At 53.6% G+C, this 21,580-nt stretch overlaps 1 protein-coding gene across 8 annotated transcripts in view; it reads right to left on the reverse strand.

Annotated features, from left to right (window-relative positions):
* The window catches only part of LTBP2 (latent transforming growth factor beta binding protein 2), a 97,979-nt gene that overhangs the window by 15,052 nt on the left and 61,347 nt on the right, over positions 1 to 21,580 (reverse strand). For 6 of the 8 annotated variants that reach the window (XM_033403420.2, XM_049705295.1, XM_033403594.2 and 3 more), the window contains exons 9-18: positions 18,643 to 18,717; positions 15,576 to 15,698; positions 13,776 to 13,940; positions 13,304 to 13,519; positions 12,164 to 12,183; positions 10,904 to 10,943; positions 9,878 to 9,991; positions 7,663 to 7,791; positions 6,821 to 6,949; positions 1,997 to 2,116 (exon numbers count right to left, since the gene is read on the reverse strand). In XM_033403420.2, the coding sequence (XP_033259311.2) occupies positions 1,997 to 2,116; positions 6,821 to 6,949; positions 7,663 to 7,791; positions 9,878 to 9,991; positions 10,904 to 10,943; positions 12,164 to 12,183; positions 13,304 to 13,519; positions 13,776 to 13,940; positions 15,576 to 15,698; positions 18,643 to 18,717 (1,131 nt within the window). The remainder of the gene's footprint in view (positions 1 to 1,996; positions 2,117 to 6,820; positions 6,950 to 7,662; positions 7,792 to 9,877; positions 9,992 to 10,903; positions 10,944 to 12,163; positions 12,184 to 13,303; positions 13,520 to 13,775; positions 13,941 to 15,575; positions 15,699 to 18,642; positions 18,718 to 21,580) is intronic. The other 2 variants (XM_049705294.1, XM_033403531.2) reach the window with 1 other exon arrangement.

A 21,580-nucleotide genomic window follows, 5' to 3' on the forward strand; every position in this document is an offset into this window, starting at 1 on the left:
GCTTGCCAGCCTGCTGTCTGTACACTGGGAGGATCCTGGAGCTTCTCTAACCAGCACTGCAGCCTCTGCGTGAGGAAATGAGGGTGCTGCCTCTGTTCCTTGTGAGAGCACAGGGTGGGGAGGGTGCTCACTCAGGCGCCAGACGCTCAGGTGACCTTGGATGTGGGTGGGGACAGCAGAGCCCTGGCAGTCTGCAGGGGAATCTAACCCCTTTCCATGGGAACCCAGAGTCCTGGTACGATGGAAATGCCATCGAGACTTTGGATGGGCTGCTGTCCAGACCACTCGGGCCTTTCACCAGATACTTGAAGTTTAAGTGGAGAGAGTGATTTCTTAGTTGGAAGAAGAAGAAAGAAGGAGAGGAAATTCACTGGGCTCTCGGGGTGATGGGCCGGGTCTGTGGTTATGGATGGAAACCTGGGGAAGTGTGCAGGCTACATCCGTTTTTCTCTCAGCAGACTCAGAGTGTCTGCCCTGGGCCAGGAACTCAGCCTGACCTCCCAGCCGAGGCGTGTGTCTGGAACCTGGCGTTGAGGGGAGATTAGACGTGCGAGAGAACGGGTCCTCAGACAGTAGTGCCGCCCCCTACTCGCTGTAGGGCTGCACGTGCACTTTGTATGTGGCAGGTTATTCAGTCCTCACAAGAGCCCCTAAGATGGGCATTATGGTTTCCATTTTCAGACATTGAGACAAGAGCCAAACCCAGGCCTGTCTCCGCCAGAGCCTGTGCTCTTGCTCGGACCGGTTAGTATAAATTTGATATTTTTAATGTCCTGGTATTTTTCTTAGTTCATTTCCTTTAGTTTTGCTTTACTTTTTAACAAAGTCTAATGCCAAATTAATAATGTTCGATGCTTAAATGAGGCAGTCTATCAGATCCCTAGCACAGCACCTGGCACATGGCAGGCACACATCAAATGATAACTCCCTTCACTCTCCCTTCTCCCGGAACACGCCAGGATGTCTGTCCCCAGTAAGTTAGTGAGGATAAGGGAAGTGGGTTCAGGTTTGGATCATAAGTGGGCCTGAGTTTAAATGGGGAGGCATTGAGAGGGGAAAGTAACGTGCCAGGGATGCAGACAGAGTATTGTCTGTCCTACATCCCTAGTGACCTCTCCCCTTTGCCAAGACCTGCCAGGGCTCTGGACTCTGCTTCTGTGGTAGTGGCATTGGGAAGGGGGTGGGCTCCCTTCACCAGACACAGAAGCTCATCTCTCGCCTCTAGGACCCTCTGAATCCTGGCCCGGGGAAACCTGGAGGCAGGGAGGCGTCTGGGCCTAACCTTGGATCCAGGGCAGGACTTCCTTCCAGAGAGAGCCTGGATTCCCCCTCACCCCTTCCTGTCTCAGCCAGTCTTGGGAGCACATGACCCAGGCCTCTTGCAAGCATCTGAGAGCCCCAGCCTGGCAGGGGGTTGGAAGTGGCAGGGCTGCCAGGAGCTGACATGATGGTGGCAGGTTCAAGCCAGTCTGTGAGGACATCAGTTGGCAATGACACAGCCACCTTATGGCAGGGCCTGGGAAAGGGGGCCAGGATGAGGGCTCATTTGTTCATTTATTCCACTAGCATTTGTTGGGGTGTCCAACACATGGACATTTGTCAGGTGTCCATGCATGGTCATCTAAGGATATGGTCCAGCTCTGAGGAGCTCACAGCCTTAAAGCTTTAGCAGGTAGGCCAAGCCCAAGGCCCCAGGCACCTCCCAGATAGATCAACCTTCCCTCTGCCGCATGACTCAAGGTGAGGGGCAGAGGTGCATGGAGGGGTGCTCCCGGGATCTCATGTACATAAAGTTACTGTGCTCCGTGCTGCCGGGACAGACAGGATGTCAAAATCCCACTGAGGGGACAGAAGGGCCCCAGAATCCACAGATCGGTCTCTCTGTGTGAAGGAGGGCATCAAGGGGCCCAGTCGGGGATAAGCTGGAAGGGGAGCTGGTGGTGGGCAGTGCCCGGGGAGGGGCCAGGAGAGGGAAGAGCGGCACCCCATTCCTTACCTTGGCAATGGCCCTTCCTGACCATCGCGTAGCCCTGGTCACACTCGCAGTGGTAGGAACCCTCCGTGTTGGTGCACCGCCCCCCGCTGCACACCTCGGGCTGCCCACACTCGTCTATGTCTGTGAACACACAGAAAAGTCCTGAGTTGGGGCCAGCCCTGCAGGGGGTCCTGGGACATCTGTTCAGAGGCCAAGGCCAAGGACAGCCATGCTGAGGCCCAGGCAGGGAAGGCATCCTTGCTGCAGCGATGAACGGCAGGGTCTGAGACTGACCTAGCTCAGGCCCCTGCAAACTCCTGAGTTCCTTTCTCCTGGAGGAGACGGCTACTTTGGGGGCCCGTGGGGACTCTCACAGCTGTCTCCTTACCCCAGTGCAAGGGCTGGTCTTTAGGTCAGGTGGCTGTGCCTATGGCACTATCTGAGGAAGCCAACGAAGTCCTCCTCTTGACCCCAATAAACCCCCCAGAAGTCTGCTCCTAGAGTTCCTAGGGGCCTTCCTAAAGGTTAGGGATTGGAATTCCCTGGCGGTCCAGTGGTTAGGACCAGGATGGTGCTTTCACTGCCAGGGGCCCTGGTTCGATCCCTGGTCAGGGGAACTAAGATCCCACAAGCCACGTGGTATGCCCCCCCACCCCCCAAAAAAATAAGTTTAGGGATTAAGCAGCCAGTGAGAGACAGCATCCTAGGCAGCTGTGGATCTGTCCTTTTGGTTTCTGCCATTGTCCCAAAGCATAATGGTGCCCTGTGATGGCTTGAAAGCCCAAGCCTGGTCATGCCCCTCCCCTGCTGGGTTCCCTGCTGCTCAGCCTGCCTCACAAGGCCTCACCCCAGCCTTGCTGTGTGTGCAGATCCCCACTGGTCCAGCCTCCAAGCCTTTGTTCACACAAATGCCTCTGCTTGGTTTGATGGCCTGCGGAGCCCTACTCCCATTCCAAGGATGGGTTCAGGGCTTCCCTGGTGGTGCAGTGGTTAAGAATCCGTCCGCCAATGCAGTGGACACGTGTTCAATCCCTGTTCCGGGAAGATCCCACATGCCGTGGAGCAACTAAGCCCGTGTGCCACAACTACTGAGCCGGCATGCCACAACTACTGAAACCTGCGTGCCTAGAGCCCGTGCTCAGCAACAAGAGAACCCACTGCAATGAGAAGCCCGTGCACCGCAACGAAGACCCAACGCAGCCAAAACTAAATAGAATAAAGATAAATTAAAAAAAAAAAAGGGTGGGTTCAATTTGTCAACTCTAGGTCACTCTGGCCACTCCCCATTCCCTGCCCCCCACAGTCAAATTAATGGAGGACTCACCCTTGCCCCAACCCGTAGCAATGGTTCAAACACTTCACAGAGGCTTTGTGCAGATGAAATGAGATAATCCAGGTAAAGGGCTTAGCACAGTGCCTGCCTGACACAAGGTGAGCACTGAAGAAATGTTAGCTATTATTATTTTTATTCTAGCATTAAACCTACCCTATAAAATCCAAGCTCCTCAGTCTGGCATGTGAGACCTTTTGTGACCTAGCCCCGCCTGGTTCTCTCACCTGGGTTGCTGCTTCCCACATGCCTCCTTCTTTTTCTTTTATGGTCAAAATTTTAATGTCAAAAACTTATAAATGTTTGGTATTAGTCCACATACAATTCAGTTTTTGGTGTAGAGTTCTTTGGCCTCACGAAAAAACACTTGGTTTACTTCACTAATAGGAATCTCTCTTAATGCTGAGATGGCCTCTTCTTGGTATTTCTTCTGCTGTCGATTTCTGGCCTAGTTATCTGTGATTGCGTGAATGGAGTTGAGTGGAGAGGTACTCATCATGTTCATCCCAAATAAGAGCACATGTAGTAATCACATGATTACTATAGTAATGAGGAGGTACACAGGCAATACAACTGCTCGATATTTTTGAGGCCAACAGGATAAGCCTGAGGAGTTTAGCCTAAGGAGCTTCTCTGCACGTGCTGTTCCCTCGCCTGGAGTGGCTTCCCACCCACCAGCTTGGCTGTTTCCTTCTCATCTCTCAGTGAGGCTGCCCTCGCCCCTCCAACCCATATGGCCCTTCCCAGGGTTCCCTTAGGAATCAACCCTTATATTGAATAGTAACTGCTTTTTTTTCTCCCTGACTGCTGAGAATGTGCCTTATTATCCTAGTGTCCTTAGTACCTAGCCCAGACCCCCGCAAAGTACGTATTGCATGAATGGAATAGTAAGCATTTGTTTACAGACATGAGCAATACTTCATGACACTTTAGTGCACAGTGGAGTCACTGGCAGATGGTATAAAATGTACACTCCCAGGCCCACGTCCAGAGATTCTGATGCAGCAGTACTGGGCGGGCCCAGGAACCTGCATTTTAATAACTCTCCAGGCAATTCTGAAATAACTGGTCCTCCCTTTGGGAAGCTAAAGAGAACCTGATAAAGGACCCACAAACTGGTAGGGCCAGGATGACTGCCTGATAGATAAGCCTGGGAAAGCTGACTTGTTCTATGGAGAAAAATGGAAATAGAAAAGACCCGATCTTAACACCCATGCAAGGATGGACTCCAGATGGACTAAAACATGTCGTGAAAGGCAAAACTGTAACTTTAATGAAAGAAGGTGTAGGAGAATATCTTTGTGAATTAAGAGTGGGGAAGGACTTGTTAACTAAAGCTCCCAAAGCATAAAAAATAAGGTGAATTTCAATACATCAGAATTAATGATTTCTGTTAAAGAAAGGACATGTGGATAAGGTCAATGGACAGAGGACAAGGTGGAAGAGTTGTCATATCTAAACCCAGGCAAGTATCTGGAATCTATAAGGAACTCCTAAGGAGCCACAAGGAAAAGCAACAAAGGCCACTGGAAAAGAGAGCAGAAGATAAGAGCAAGCAGTTTCTAGATAAGGAAACCCAAAGGCTCATATACGAAAAGATGCTCATAGATACTAGTAAAGTAAACGTTATTTTAAATATTTAATAATCAAATAATTTATCGTAATCAATTATTTATATTAATTTCAATTCTAGAAATTGTAATGCCTTCTATTAATATATAAATTAATGAAATAATTTATAAATAAGAATAAAGTAAATATTTAAAATAAGGAGGTATTGTTTTACCAGAGCAGCAAAATTTAGAAAGTGGATGTTACCCTGGATGAGGCCTCATCACACCACAGCCAGACCCCACTGGGAGAAGCTCTGACAGCTGACCTTGACCTTCCTGCCTCCTCCCCCAGCTGTCGGGTTGGCAGAGACATCTGGACACCCAGGCTGGCACGAGGCAGGACCCTTTGTCTGGGCCAGTCCTGGCGACACCCTTCCCTGCAGCAGCCACTGCTTGTCCCAGGCCAGCATCGCGGGCTGGGCCTGCAGGGAGCAGTGCCTCTGGCCCACAACTCTTGCCAAGGCTGCGAAGCCCAGAGAAGCCCCTTGCTCCCGGCCTCTGCCGTTGATAACTCCAGACTGTTCTGAGCACTGCTGCCTGAGTCATCTCCCTGAAAGCTGGCTGACCGCATCGCCGCACTCTGCTTACAAACCTCTGTTGGCTGCCACTGTCTGCGGGACAGCAACCAAGCACTTCAGCCTGGCACTCAAGACACTTCGCAAACTGGCGCCGGCTCCTGACAATTCCTCTGCATACCCCGCGCTCCCATCACACTGGATTTATCATTATTCCCAGAGCACGCCAGGCTTGTTCATTGCTCTGCCCTCTGCAGAAATGGTTCCGTTTCCCCGAAATACCCTCTGCTCCCTCCTTTCCTTCACCGTGTGTGTAAGGGAAGGTGTTGGAAGCAAACCATGTTTTGGGGCCAGGGTGACTTTGATTCTGTTTCCAGCTCTGCCACGGCTCTAGGTGTGAGGTCTCTGGGTGGTTCAATTCACCTCTCTGAGCCTCAGTTTGCTGAACTGTAAAATGGGGATAAGGATTTGTGCTGCATGGGGTTGGGATGATGAGCTTCATAACTAAAGGGCTTAGGACGGTGCTGCCATATGAGAAGTGCTCATTAAACGGTAGTTGTTATTATTCTGTCCCCACTCAAACACCCCTTTGGGAAACCTTCCCACATTCCTCCATACAGAACCAGTGGTTCCTCATCCCACAGTGCCAACGTTCACACCTCACTCATTGCAGTAACCCTAGAGCTCACACAGCGCCCAGGCCAGAACCAGCAACGTGAGCCCCAAGAACAGCAGTGGCATCCTCTAGGTGAAGGATCCCAGCTCGGTTACGGATCTTACAGCACTGCTTCGAAAGCGCTGCACCCTATTCTCTGTAGTTCGTAAAAAAGTATGTGGAGTGTTTCGTATGTGGTATAAATGCCGCATATTAAAGGGCCTTTCTTGGAAGCATCTTTGTCCAGCGGCCCCATGCAGAGCTTCCCAGGGAAGCTTAAAGCCTTGCAGGCATTTCCCAGCAAGGGCAATCCTGCTCCCAAGTCTGCCTGGAATCCCAGTTGGTGTCCTCACGGGTCACCCTCTTTATCCAATAGGAAAGAAGCTCCTTGTCACTCAGGATTTGGGGACCTGGTTTTTCGTCTTCATCTCCAGCCATGTCCCCAGACCCCTCACACTCTTGGCTCCAGTCACAGTTCCTTGGAGCGTTGGTGAATGTTGCTGCCTTTCAGATTCCTATTCCTCCATCTGGTCTCAGCGACCTCAGCCTCAGCGCAGGGTCTGCTTCCTCCTAGGTCCAGGTTAGAGCCCTGGTCTTGGTTCCTGCGGCCCCCGTATTCCCCACACTCTGCAGCTGTGTCACTGGGTGCTGTGACTGCCTGGATCCTCTTCCACCCCAACACTACCTGTGCGGTCCTGTGCCCCTCCCAGGGGCAAAGGTGGCTCACCTTACCTTGGCATTCCTGTGTGGCCCCCGAGGTGGCCAGCGTGTAGCCAGGGTAGCAGAAGCAGGAGTAGGAGCCCACGTGGTTGACACAGCGCCCCCTTCCCTTGCAGGGGTCCCTCAGACACTCATCGTCATCTGAGTGGAGGGAGGTGAGAAGGACAGTCAGGGAGGCCTTCCTTTGGGCACCTGCCAGCTACCTGCCATGCTAAGGACTGGACAGGGAATGGTGCTGTGGGGCTAGGAGGGGATGAGGGAGCAGAGGAGGCTGGGAGTTGAAAAATCTCTAAGGCTGAGGGCGATGAAGTGGGTTCATTGGGCCGATTCAAGAACCAAGGGCCTGGGGCAGTGGCCCCGCACCTCCCCCCTGCCCCGTGTCCCCCTCCCCCAGTGGCCCGGTGATAACTTCCTTTCTCCTTCAAGGCACAGTGGATGTGTCTCCCTTGTATAAGAATACTGGGGGAGTGGATGAGGCCCACACTGGATGATTTATGTGTTATGCCTCCAAACCTCTGCCCCAGGGATCGCCGTGGCTTCAGTCTGCTATGCAGACAGCAAGATGGCCAGTTTGAGGGGTGGGCTGATCTCAGAGCTGAAGGCTCCAAGTACCAGTCAGGGGACCCTGGGGTGGCCTCCCATCCTCCTGAAGTCCTGGGGACTCATCAGATGGTGCTCCCAGAGACCGCTGTCCCCGAGGTTAAGGTTAGCTTTGTCCATAGGGATTGCTCTCCTCAGTCCATCCACCACACAGCACTGCTCGGACTTCCGGCTGCCTGGACTCTGGACTGTCCTCCAGCCCTGCCTCCACCCACCCCAGCCACTGAGTGAGCCCAGGCTGCCCACGTGGATACCTGCGCAGTAGGCCTGGCTGGGGTGCAGCCGGTAGCCGGGGCTGCAGATACATCTGTATCCATCAGGGAGGTTCACACAGGTTCCCGGGCCACAGATGTTGGTGGCTCCAGCAGCACATCTGTCAATACCTGTGGGTGATGGAGCAAAGCAGAGGTTATGGTGGGGTGCGGATGGGTGAAAGCAGTGGAATGGGGTGGGGGCAGGGCACACGGGCCTCAGAGGACCACAGAAGCCTCACCCCAGCCTTAGCTGGGCCCTCCCACATCCACGTATAGCGTGGCCTGTGTAAGAACCCACGGCACCTCCTCCCATGCATCCCTCTGACCGAGACCCAGGGGGTTCCAGTAACCTGTGTCCCGCGTCCCAGCAAAGGGGCTCCCCTGCTGAGGCCTCCAGCCTGACCTCACCCTGAATACGGGGACAGCTTTCAGCCACAGCGAGTGCTTCCCTTCCCTGGCAATTCCTGACCAGTTTTTCTTAGGCAGACAGACAGATCTGGTGAGGGGGGTCTTGGGACAACTGCCAGGGGAAGAGGGGAGAGGTGGGTGCAGGCTAACTGAGCAGGGTCTTGAGTGCCATGTTGAGACAGGCCTGTAAGCAAGGGGGTCATGGGAGGTGGGGTGTGATCAGAACTGTCTCAGAAAGACCACGCATCTTGCATGTCACCTTGTTCAGAAAGGCAGCAAGATGGCAGATGGACTGGGGTGGGAGGGGAGGCACAGAGGGCCCCTAGAAACCTGTTGAAATGAATTAAACAAGGACTGCCTTGGGTGGTGGTAATGGGTAAAAATGGGAGATGGAAACTGAATTCAGAAACAGTTTGGAGACTCGCCAGGACTCAGGGCTGAGGCTGCATAGAAAGCAAGAGATTATAGGTCTTTTGAACGGTGTCCATAATACCAGAAAAGTACCTGGCACTTAAAACATGCTGAATGAACAAATGACTGAATGAATGAGCGATGCCCTCACTCCAGGTCTCAGCCGGAAGCCCACACACCCACGCTCCCAGCCCTGCCCCACAGCACTGAGGGAACCCCAGAGACCCAAGGAAATGGGTCAGGATGTGGCCTGTGGTGGTGCACAGCCGGGCTTCACAGCGTTTGCTAGATTGGACTGAACTGAACGTGCACGCCGGCCTGTTTGTCGGGCTACCCTGTCCCTGGCCTGGCTCCAAGTTTGTGTCAGCCTGGGGGCTCAGGAGGACCTCCAGCCAGGTTCTAAATGTCCTCCCAGAGGGGTGGGGTTGGGGGATGGCAAGGCAGAAGGGGGATCAGGCGAAAGTCTATAGATCATGGGAGGGATTCTGTCCCCACATAGCTGAATCCCCAGCTGAGCCCCTTAACCCAGCTCATCTTGCCTGCCGAGTGGAGGGGGGCCGAGGACACTCATTGGAGCAGCGCACTGAGCCCAGAGAAGAGGGGTCCTGGGGGAGGGCAGCAGGGACGCCCTGGTTCAGGCCTAGGAAGGCCAAGCTCCCAGCCCCGCCCACACTCTCTGGACTGTTCCACCAACCTGCAGGGTCTCTCCCTCTGCTGGAGGAGATCTGGAAATACCCCTCACCCCAAAGTGACCTCAGTCTATGAGGTTACAAACAGCAAGGCCCTGATGAGGACGCTCGTGGGAACACACGCACGAACACACACACGTGAGCATGCACGTGAGCAGGGAACAGCTGCAGCAACACCGGCCCTGCTTCTCTTGAACCAAGTCCCCACACAACGAGCCTTTGAGGAGGGTGCATTCCAGAGCAAGGTGGATGTGCCGGGGATCTCCCCACACCACCCCACAACCACTGCAGCGGCCAGAGCCTGGGGAACGCAGCCTCCAGGGCAGCTAAACAACTGTGAGAAATAGAACCATTTTCCTTCCCTGAAGTCGGCCCTCCCTGTGGGCAGGAGACTGCCCACCGCCAGGGTACTCAGCTGACCCAGGGTCAACAGCCTGGAAGAGCCAGGCTCCCGGAGGCCCCATGTGCTCGCCTTCCTTGAGAAGGCCCCGTGGATTCTCCTGGAAGGCACCCCTTCTCTTTCTCCTGCCTGGCTTGACCGGTGCTCCAGACGGGACTCCCCCGATCACTAGGGGCACCCTGTGCTCTCTGCGGAATGCGGCCGGGGCCGCTGACCCCGGCGGGAGTTCACTGGACACTGTGCATCCGGTGGGAGAGCCCTGGAGTTGGCTCTGGCCGCCCACACCTCATGGGGCTGTTGCAGGTACCTGACGGGGCCGGGGTCACCAGCACATCGGTGGGGGCGGTCACTTGCTCTTCTGCCCGGGCCTCCGGGATCCCCTGTCCAGGCAGTGGCAGCGTTGGTCTTCCTGTGGCGTCTCCTGCGGAGGGGAGAGGGGCGGGGGGAGCGAGTGGGCCTCAGCCCCTTGACTGCCCACTTTCCCACCCCCTGGACAACATCCCCTGCAGAGGTGCAGTGCCCTGTCCTCCTCCCTGCCCTCCAGTCCATCGGGCTCCGAGAACAAGGGGTGGAACCTAGGGCGGGTCATCCCCCCTGCCTCTTAGTCTCCTGAAACTTAACCTGGCCCCAAACAGAGTCAGAGACTCTGAGAGCCCTGACGGGGCTCAGAGCACATCTGGTCTCCCGGCTCCACTCCGCAGGGAAGGAGGTGGAGGCTCGTGGGAATGGCCACTTGTCCAAGGCCGCTAGCTTGTTGGGGATGGAGCCGTAGCCCGGGTCTCCTGACTCCTACTTCAGCACTCTCCTTCTGTCTGCAGAGTTCTTTACAGTTTACAGAGCTCTGCCTGGACCACCAGTGTCTCATCTGCCTTAAGAGGCAGGCATTCGTGTCCACATCATAGTAGAGAAAGCTGAAGCTGACTTCTGAACAGTGCCCTGTCTGCAGCCCCAGGGACCGGCAAGCTGGGCTCTGCGGAGCTCTAACCATTTCCTGTGGGAAGACAGGCTGGGGGCAGGGCTCTGGGTACCTGACCCGCCCCTGCTTCAGCCAGCCCTTCCTCTTTGGTCTTGTTTATTTGCTGACCAGCACCATGAAGGGCAGAAAGAGTGCTGTGGCTGCGGAGGTATTTGTAAGGCATCGCGGTGCCTTTCGCTGACCTATAACACCTTCCGCAGACAGAGCTCCCAGGAAAACTGATCACACGTCTCATCACCCTCAAGCTCAGCTGATTTGAGCCTGTGCACCAGCTCCCAGGTACTATCTCCACTCCCAGATTAAGGTCTCTCCTTCCCTCCCTTTGTTTGCTGGGCACCACTAGGAGGAGGCACTCACCTGGGACCCAGGCAGATAGCTGGGTAACACTGGTTGTGACCTGCACAGAAACGGGAGGAGGTCACTCTTGGCTTCCCTGTCACCCCCATGATGTGCTTCCTTCCTCCACACTCACCCCTGCCTCCAGGCTCCCCGTCCAACTAACTCCCTCTTTCAGTCTTTCATTCATTCCAGGTGTTGATGAGTTCTTACTACATCCTGGCATTCTACCAGGCACTTTATGTCTACTGTCTTAATGAATTTTCTCAGCTATCCTCTGGTAGAAGGCTGTGATGATCAAATGAGCCGATGTACGGAATGGGCCAGCTCAGCGTTACAGCAACAAGTATCGTATCAGTGCTATGATCTCCACATCCCAGACAGCAACAGAAGCTTTAGACGCTAACCAGTCTACCGAGGGTCACAGGGCCAGTGTGGTGAAGCTGGGACCCCAGGCCACACCTGGTGTCTCTCACCATAGCCCAGGGACAGAGGTAGATGAGCTGTGGGGAGCAGGGGAAAGAAAAATGGGCAGGGGATGGCAGAGGGCTGGGAGCATGGATGGGGCTGGGAGGACACAGAACTTTGGTCTGGGAGACAATGCATGCTTCTCCAGGGAGCGAAGAAGCTCCCTGGGGAAACAATATTTGCGGAGAGTCAGGGATGCAGGTTGGAGGGGCCAAGGCATAGGGTAGGGATTGGCAGACTGATGAGGGAAGAAGCAGCTTCACTCTTCTGGAATGTTTTTCTAGGAGGACACTCAGTTCTTTGCAGGGAAATCCTGGGCTCAGGAGAGGGGGTGGGCTCCCCCTTTCTCAATGAAGTGGTTTGAGGCTATTCACAGCTCTGCTTCTATTCCCCACGAGCCACTCACAGAGGAGACCTGAGACCTTAAGCAAGTCAGGCTCAGAAAGTGCTGAATCCGGAATTAATCTGGAACCAGTTCTAGACCTCAACTGCTGTGATGAAAGCCTGAGTGACAGCCAGGACTAACAGGACACGTTCCTGCTTCCTTTCTGAAGGGGGCCCCAGAGCTTCCCGAATGAGAGTACTTGCACAGCAGCTGCTGGAAAAACAGGAGCTGTTGTTATTACTTCCTTTAGGGTAAAACTGGGTCTTTGGATCAACTCTCCCACCACGGCTTCTCTGCAAGTAAAATCCTACGTACGCTCCATCTTTCTCCCCTCCCTCCCTCACGGGACGCTGCCCTGCAGCCTCAGTGCTACCACGTCCTGCTCTCTGCCACCCTTGCGCGACTTGCTGGTGGGAGGACTCGCTTACCTGGCCAGCCTGAGAGTCACCTGGGAAGGAAAGGTGAGAGCGTGAGCTCAGGGAGGAGGGTCTGGCTGCCTTCTCCCTCCCACCCACGGCCAGGGCTGGTTCAGTCCATGACCTCCTGACTTCGTCCCCCGCAGGCTCAGTGGTAGAGAGAGCCCAGGCTCTTCTTACCTGCCTCTGCCCCTGCCACCCTTCTGGCACTGGCCAGCCCAGATCCCAGAATCCCAGGTCTGGAAGGCCTACAAAGTGCTCAGTTGGTGAGAGGAAACCTCCGGGGCTCCTTTGATGCCCCCAGTGACAGGAGTCCCACCCGCTCCGGGCCAGTCCACCCCATGGGTGGACTGCCACCCCATCCTCGCTGTAACCCTCCTTGCACTGCCACCTCCTCCCTCCCGACCACCACGTCGGGTCACTCCGCCCCTGCCCCAGGCTACAGGCCAGGGCAACAGTTCTAGGAAGGGGAGGAGTTGCTCCTGGCCTGGCCAGTGTCTGGTTACCATGATGACTGGGGCTCTGCCTGACTTCCGCGTCTGTCTGTTCCCAATTCCTGGAGCACTTTGGCCATCACTTAGTTCTCCTGGTCCTCATATGTCCTTGGCCTCCTGCACCCTGTGCTACCAGTAACCCGGGCTTGCCTTCTGCGTGGTTTCCCAGGGCACCTGCCAGGGGTGCCTCGAGCCCAGTCTCTTTCCAGCCCCACGCCTCCTGGGCCCAAGGCGATTGAGCTGGAGCCAGTGCTCTGACTCTAAGGCCATGGGAGGGGATCTAAAGCCCCCAGATTCCCCAGGATCCACCTGCCGACCCTTCAGGCTTGGCAGCGAGCACCAGCCCCAGAAGCTGCGTGGCCGGGGGCAAGGGATGGAAAGGCCTGGTCAGCTGGAGTGGAGGATGCGGCGGGCCTCTCCCACCCCCAGCAGCAGCTCCCTGGGACATGGGTACCTCTTGACCCTATATAGGAGAAAGAGGAGGTGAGGCCATGTCATCAGGCCAGGCCATGAGAGCACGTTCCCAGGGCTGTGCTGCTGCTCTGAACTCCTTTTTCTAATGCCCCAGAGATGGAATGCCATGGGTCCAGTGGCTCTTTGAGGTGCTGTAACCCGAGGGGAGGGGGAACCTCTCAGGCATCTTCCCCAACCCAGATACCTTTGTCAGGGATGGTCCCGGCCTCCAGCCAGGTGCCGGTGGCCTCCCGGAGTGGTTGCCTCTCTGCTGGTCTTGGCAGGGTCCTATTGTTCTTCTGCCCCTGTTGCCTCGAGGGCCTGGTCAGTTCCTCCTCCTCGGCTTTCCTCATGGACAGACGGATGTCTGAGCTTGAGTAGGTGTAGCCGTGGCCAGCAGGGCAGATCTCCTTGAAGGCCTCTGCAAGTTCAACAGTCAGAGGACAAGCTGAGGGGTGCTGTTCCCGCAGGAACCCAGGGCCCTCCTTTTCCTGCCTTTTGAGGGACAGGGCAATTTTGGCAGCAAGGAGGGAGGGGCCCCAGGTTGGGTTAAGGAGTTGAACAGGAAGGAAAATTAAGAGTCTTCTGGCCTGAAATTAGGTCAGGTAGGGGAAACTGGCCGCTGGCTTGGAGGAAGCCCTTCGGCGGCCGGGGCTGAGATGAGGACAGAGGGTTACCTGTGCCAGGCAGGGGGCATTCCTCACACTTGCTGCCCCAGGCTTTGCCCACTCGGCTGCAGCAGCATATCTGCTTGGTGATCTGCTGGGCCAAAGGCAGGGTGCAGGTGCCGGGCCCCAGCAACCGGTAGCACAGCCCCTGCTGCATGGAGATGGCCTTGTCCGCTGCAACAGACACGGCAGGTGGGGATGGGCAGGTGGCCAGCGGGAGGGGAAAGGCAGTGGGTGGAGGAGTGACCGGCCACGTGCGTTCAGATTGGCTTGGCCTGCATCTCAGTGTAGACGTTGGGGCCCTGAAAATGCTCACAGAACATTTGGAAGAGGAGCTGCAGGAATGCTTTTAGCACCTCCTCATTTATCTGTTTGAGGCGACCCTTGACTCTCACCCTCATGTGGGGAAGCTAAGAGCAGGAAATGTGGATGTCTCTGCTTGTCTCCAGATTCTGAGTCTATACGTGTTTACAAAAGCCCATCCTGGGGAGCACGAGGGAGGAGCAGTGTGCTCTGAGGGCCACAGTCTCCCTGGGGAGATGAGACGAGGTGAGAGCCACAGGCCTGATGGGGAGCTTTGAGGCAGGCCCTGTCTTGGTGGTCTTTGCAGCCCAGACACCCTGGGCAATGTCTGGCGCATGTAGATACTCAGTAAATGCTCGCTAGATTGACGGCTGCCTGGCTGGAGCCATGAATCAAAATCCCATGGACTGCAGTGAGTGTAAGCCATGCTGGGTTTAGAAAATAACACCAAGGGCCAACTCTGCCTCCCTGCATGAAGGGTCTCTATCCAGAACTAATAAACAAGTCACCATGAACTCTTCCTGAGAGTGGCCAGATGAGTTCTCCCCATTCTGGGTCCCCTCATTCTCTGCTGTCCCTTTAAGGCTCTTACTACCTAAGGCTCTTACTACCTCCTTGCCCTGGGGATGCTGGGTCCAGTCTTTCCCTCACATGGGTGCTCCCTCTGGGTGGTGCTGGAGTCTGTTCATCTTGTGGCCTCCCCAGACCCAGTACCTGGTGGTTCACAAACTGAGGGCTTGGCCGGCCACAGGGAACTCTGCTGAGCCTTGGGTGGCCCACCTGACCTTGGTGGCTACTTTGCAGAGGCCAGTCGGGACTGGTTTTATTCAGTACTGGTCAGGCCTCCCTGGTCTGGCTGTGCCGTCAGCTCTGCCATGGGGAGTGGTGGGTGGAGGGGGGCACTGCCAGCCTGGGCCTCTCCCAGCTGGAAACCACAGAGGTCACTGGAAACAGCTGCCTGGGTGTTCACACATGCACACACATGGACACGATGCTGATATGACTAGTGACATGTACGCCCTCACGGACACACGGGGACCGCAGGATTACAGAAAGGCCCCGGGGCCGGCAGCAGTGCTGCTCCTGCTATGGGCAGGCTCCTTAAGAAAGGTCTGCAGTGAAAGGACCAGGCTGCTAAGCTCAGGCACTGGAAGAGGCAGCCACAGCTCAGCCAGACGTCACAGCAGGGACAACACACATCCTCCCAAAGCAGATGAGGCAACAGATGGGACAGTAATGATGAGAGAAAAAACAGAGGAGGTAGAAAATCCCAAACTGCAAAGCCCTCAAAGAAATACATAAAGAAAACAGAGAAGCAGTGACTGTCTCCATCCCAGCAGGATGAAGGATCAGGTTTGGTACTTGGGGCCCAGTTCCAGGTGGAGGAGCAGCCCCTGGACCCTGCGATAGGGTCTAGGGGCACTTCTGCTCTCAGTCTGGCCTGTGGACCTTGAGGGTCCCATCTCGCCTCTCAGCGTCCCCACCCTGGGTCCCACCTGCACTCACACACACAGCGACTCCTGGATGGATCCAGCAGGAGGCCGGGTCTGCAGGTGCACAGGTAGCTGCCCCTGGTGTTCACGCAATCCGAGTCCTCGCACAGGCCCAGCGTCAGGCACTCGTTGATATCTGCAGGGTTGGCGGAGATGACCAAGCGCCCCCCAACCCAGGCCTGATGGAGGGGAGGGGTCGGGGCAGAGTTCTCCTATGATTCTCCAAATAGAAAGACAGCAATAAGAGAGCTGCCGTTTACTAAGTGTGATCCCTCGCTCTGGGCCTCAGTTTCTTATTTGTAAAGTGGGGATAATAATAGTAACGATGATGTAGTCCTGTTAGGGGGATAAAATGAGATAAAAATTGCAAATCGCTGGGTCCAGGAACTGGTAATAATGGTCATAATATTAAGAGCTAATGTTTATTGAGTGCCTCATGCCAGGTAGTATGCCAGGTGGATTGCATATGATACCTTATTTAATTCTCACAGTTTTATCAGGTAGGTCCACACAGCCTCATTTTATAAGTGAGGAAACTGAGGCTCCAGGAGTAACTTGCCCAAAGTCACTCAACTAGTAAGCGGCATCCTGGGACGTAACAGGGGGAGTAGATGAGGGCAGAGTTTGAGTTGGAGGGTGGAGAACAGGCTGCCCAGTCCCTCCTATTCAGTCTTCCTTGAGAGATCCTGAAGCATCTCTGCGGGACCCAAGATCCAGGGACCATGTCCACAGTGAGAAGCTGCAGGATGGAGGGGCCCCGGCAAGGACGAGGAGGCGGGAGGATGGAGGCAGGTGCTGGGAGGTGGAGCAGAGGTTTAAGAGGACAGGGGAAATCACAGTGCTCACACTCTGAGCTCCAAGAAGTCAGGGGCCCTCTTAGCGATGGCACCTTTGCTGCTGATGGTGAGCATGGGAGATCTGTGATGGCCGCCCACCTCCAATGCCAGGAGATAACACATGGCAGCCCAGTGTCATCAGGGCCGCCTGCTCATTCACAGGCTTTGGGGAAATTGGCCCTGAGTACAGGAGTAAAGGGGCTGAAGGATGACTCAGCTTGGGCACCAAGGGGAACCACTGCTTAGCAGGATGTTCTATTGGGAGGGAGAGCTGGGACGGGGAACTGATCCGTTTGCCTCCAGTCTATGGCCAGAGTGATGTCTAAACTCAAATCTGACTTGCCTCCTGTCTGCTTGAGAAACTTCTGGGCTCCCCCTCACCTCCTAGAGGGAGCTTCTAAACCCTCACCTGGTATCCAATGCCCTCCACCATTTTCCAAAAACTTGTGTGTGGGCCGGTGGCTCTGATGAGACCCTGGGATGCACTTGTTATCTCCTGTGGGTGCACTGGCTGTACTCCAGCCGGCCCAAACTGCTCCTTTGCTCATACTCGTCCCTCGGCCTGGAATGCCCGCATCCCCTTCTAGCTGGCCAACTCCATTCATTTTTTAAGTCTAGGTCAGGTATCACCTGAAACCTTCCCTGATCCTCCAGTCTGGGAAGGGGCCCCACCATAGGATCCCATAGCACCCAGTGCCTCTTTCTCTCGAGAGCACTTCTCTCATAGCGTGTAATTGTTAAGGCATCTGTCTTCACCTGGGGCAGCAGCTGTGTCTCATCCATCACTGTGAACTAACACCTAGCACAGTGTATGCAGATCATAGCAATACCCCAAAATTAGCCTGTGGAAGTAGGAGAGAAGGATGGAGAGAGGAGGGATGGTGCCTGCAGGTGCAGAGATGAGCGGGTCCCATCCCAGACAGGGAGACCACAGCCACAGACATGGGAAGGGGGAGGTTTCAGGGGCAGGGCCTCCTGGGGAGGGCACCTTGGCATCCTGAATCCTGTGGGCTTGGTGGAGGAAGGACAGAGAGCACATTCGAGATCCTGGGAATAACTTTAACACTGCAGACTAGGAAACATGCCAGGTGGAGAGGCCACTGAGGACAGTTTAGATATGAGCAGCCCCATCGCACTCTCTAAGGGCAAAAATACCAACTTCTCCCCACACCCACTGTCCGTGAGGTCCTTGCCTCATTGCCCTAGAGGGAGGCTAAGCCTGGGCTCGGCTGGGTCAGAGGTCTTCCCTTTTGCTGGGTCCAAGCACCTGTTCTTATCCATGGGCCAGAAATCCCCACAGGCAGATAGCTCAGCCGCCCCAGACTCCTCTCTCCTGAAGCCTCCATGGGGAGGGGACCTAGGAGACCATCTGGGTCAATCCCGTCTCTAACCTAGCTTCAAGCAAAGTGAACTGCACAGACAGCGATTTGTCCAGTTCCCAAAGCTCTCCAAAGGGGCAGCTGCCTCAACCCCAGGAGCCTCCCACTGGCTGGAAGGCCCAGCTCATATCTCACCTATTGCCAGGTCCACAGCCAACAAGGGCTCCCTGCTCAGAGCCATGGCTGAGCTCCCCCCTGCCCACTCTTCTGTCCTGAGGTGTCCCTGGGCCTTGCCCCTCTGGGGGCCTCTAATGCAGAGCACCTGGGCCTCAGCTGGCCTTACAGAGTCTACCAGCCAGGCCAGCAAGGCCAAGGACTGTGCTTTATGGTCCCCCTCCCCCACTCCCCCTCCATCTCCTTCACCTGTGCCCTCCCGGCTCCCGGCTTCGGGAAGGAGGCCTGAGCAGCTGAGGTGCTTTGCTGGGAAGAGTCCATAGTGGTCCCCACCAACTCAGGCTGACTTGATCTCCTACCCTGGAGTTAAAAGTCTTCCCATTCCAGGGAGAGCAGCCCAGGAGGTGAGTGGATGTGCGGGGACCGTGGAGCACCTTGAGATACAGCACAACACAGCCCTACAGAGTCACACACCCAGATCTGGGTGGGGGTGGGTAGAGATGGGGAGGAGGGGAGGGCTTGGCTCCCAGGCGCTTTCTCAGCTGCACCATCACTATCCTCTGACTTCCTTGGGCCCCTGGAAGCAGCAGCCCCCATAGCTCCCCCAAGCTGGGGCTTAGAGGTGCCCAGTGGAGACCACTCAGACAGTGGCAGCTGCTCTTTCTATCTGGGGATGTGGGTGTCTCCCCGCATCATCAAGCCTCTGTTATTTCTGCTCCCCAAGCCCAGCCCTGTCCCTGGTTATTCTTACCTTGGCAGTGAGTGAGGTTCAGTCTCTTGTACCCCTGGGGACACTCCAACTGGCCATTTTCAATCACTGGGAAGGCTAAGGATTGAAGATACAGACAGGTTTCACTGGAGGGCCCTTGGGCTCCTCTGTCACCCATGCTGGGAAGTGGGGTGCAGTCTGGATGTCCAGCCCACTCTGCAGCTGTGAGGCCCCATCCCCCCAAGCCATTGCCCTGGGTAGCTGCACCTCCTTAGCTGAACTCCCTTCCCCGGCTCTCACCAGGCTACTCTCAGCCCACTTGCTATTACTAAAAATGATACCTAGTGACTAGATATCTTCTATATATAGTTATAATAATATAGTTATTAGATACAGTATATATTATATGATATCAATGTTATACAATATAACATGTGATTGAACAAATTTGTGGGTTTTTTTTTTTACTTTTTGTTTTTGAAGTAATTATGGATTTGCAGGAAGTTGCAAAAAATAGTACAGTGAGGTCCTGTGCGTCCATCACCCACTTTCTCCCGATGTGCATCTTACACAACTCTAGTGCTTTTGTTAGTTTTTAAACATCTGAATATGGCGATTCACAGTCTGGCTCTAAGTTCAGTTTATTCCGATACTTGGTTTGAGTGCTACCCTAGCTGACAAAGCCCCCGATCCCGGAAGAAGCTCACCGTCGATTGCACTTATAAATCCATGGTATCCATTCACTCACATTCACCAACCATGGGATGTTGTTGTTGAAATTTGGTTAGTAATTTTCACGTTCCCTGAGGTCAGTTAGTTGTTTTTACAAAGTCAAAAAGAGTTAGAATATCCCAGTTCTTGAGTTTTTCAAGTATGCAAGTGGAGAGGATTTATAGCAGCAAATTACAGGATGATGGAATTTTTTCCAAACATTCATTTTCAAAAGGCTCTGTCCCACCACAACTTCCTTGAAAAGCAGCCCCGCTTAAAGTTTATAACAAAACTGGGCAGTGGTCTGAGTCCAGACGGGCCAATAAGGCAATAACTGTCAGTATTTTGGTGCTGATACATGTCCTATCTTGATTTCACACCATTCCTCTTACTTTAAAGAGAGAGAGAGAGAGAGAGAAAGTATGCTTAAAAACAAAAACAAACAAAGAAACAAAAACAACTGACATTCAGTAAAAACAGGGAAAACATCTCCACTACCTTGGAGGGTCAGACTCGCATGTCAACCTCCAAAGAAGTGCTTTGAAGGTGTTTTTTTTTTGAAGATGTTTTTTCTTGAAAAGGGCTAGCAGGTATATACTATTGACAGCTGCCTGTGATCACAGAAAAAGGCAGGAAATGTGGAACACCCATCTTTTTGTTTAAAAAAAATGAAGAAGGACTGCTTTTTCAGTTTGATGATTCCTTTGCCAAGACATAGCCAGTAATTCTCAAGGGGCACAGGCATTTCCACAGACACTATTCCAATATGAAGCTCCGTAAAGATACCTTTATACTTTAAAGATCTTGTTTTATGAAGTTAACCGCATGATGACTTCCTGTGACAGCTTGTCTTCTCCCAGCTTTGACTTCTTTGTGGCAATACCCTGCCTATGAAGGGTACAGGGAGGGGACTTTCCAGTTAGCATTCCCCAGCTCCATTGCCTTGCTGGTCCTAACATCAGCCGCTGTACTTATAGAGTTATTGGGTAAACCTTATTTTTATTCAAGAAGTCATTTACTGTGGAGAATATAGGTCTTCTATCTTCTAAACAGGTTCAACCTTTAGTGGCTTACACAATAGATAGTTCTTCATATATTTTATTGCTGAAATAGATTCTTGCAAATACCAAGAGACATGTTAATAATACCTATACCTTCATCCAGTTATACAGCAAAATGTGAGTGTCTCAGTGCTTTAAAATGTTTTCTTTTTTTTTTTTGAACATTTATCTGTTTATTTATTTGGCTGCATCGGGTCTTAGTTGGGGCACATGGGATCTTTGTTGCCACGTGCGAGATATTCGTTGTGGCATGCAGGATCTTTAGTTGTGGCATTCATGCGGGATCCAGTTCCCTGACCAGGGATCGAACCTGGGCCCCTTGCATTGGAAGCGGAGTCTTAGCCACCAGACTGCCAGGGAAGTTTCTAAAATGTTTTTCAAATCAAGATAGCTTTTACTCTATCATTAGCTGTTATCTCTGGGCACATTATACACTGAAGGCAGTCTGGTATTAACGATAGTAGATATAAGCTGTATTTTTTTTTAAGCTGTATTTTATATAGACTTCTTGATCATTTGACCCCTGGGGTCCATTTTGGGTCCCATCTGAGAGGTCATCATTATTTTTACCTTGGAATATGGCCGATTACATGTCAGAGAAGTGTCAGCATTGCATTTTTAAAGGATCGCTTAGGATTATTCATATTATTTTATTTTATTTACTTATTTTTTAAAAGAGGATTTTAAAATAATTAATTAATTAATTTTTGGCTGCGTTGGGTCTTCGTTGCTGCGTGCGGGCCTTCTTTAGTTGTGGCGAGCAGGGGTGACTCTTTGTTGCAGTGTGCGGGCTTCTCACTGCGGCGGCTTCTCTTGTTGTGGAGCACAGGTTCCAGGTGCGCAGCCTCAGTAGTTGTGGCTTGCTGGCTCTAGAACGCAGGCTCAGGAGTTGTGGCGCACGGGCTTAGTTGCTCCGCGGCATGTGGGATCTTCCTGGACCAGGGCTCGAACTTATGTCCCCTGCATTGGCAGGCGGATTCTTAACCACTGAGCCACCAGGGAAGCCCCTCATATTATTTTAAATCCTGTTTCTCTGCAAGAATTTTTTAGAGTCATTTCTCCGCTTGGTGAGGGCTGCTTTATTTAAAACTAGACAACCTAACTGAAGAACCCCACAAACAGCATTGTCGTGCATCACATGTTGTGATACCAAAGACAAACATGAGGAGGTGCCGTGTTTCCCTGGAAGCCCCACACTTCCCTGAGGA

Source organism: Orcinus orca, chromosome 2 (genome assembly GCF_937001465.1).
Source record: "Orcinus orca chromosome 2, mOrcOrc1.1, whole genome shotgun sequence".
NCBI lineage: Eukaryota > Metazoa > Chordata > Mammalia > Artiodactyla > Delphinidae > Orcinus > Orcinus orca.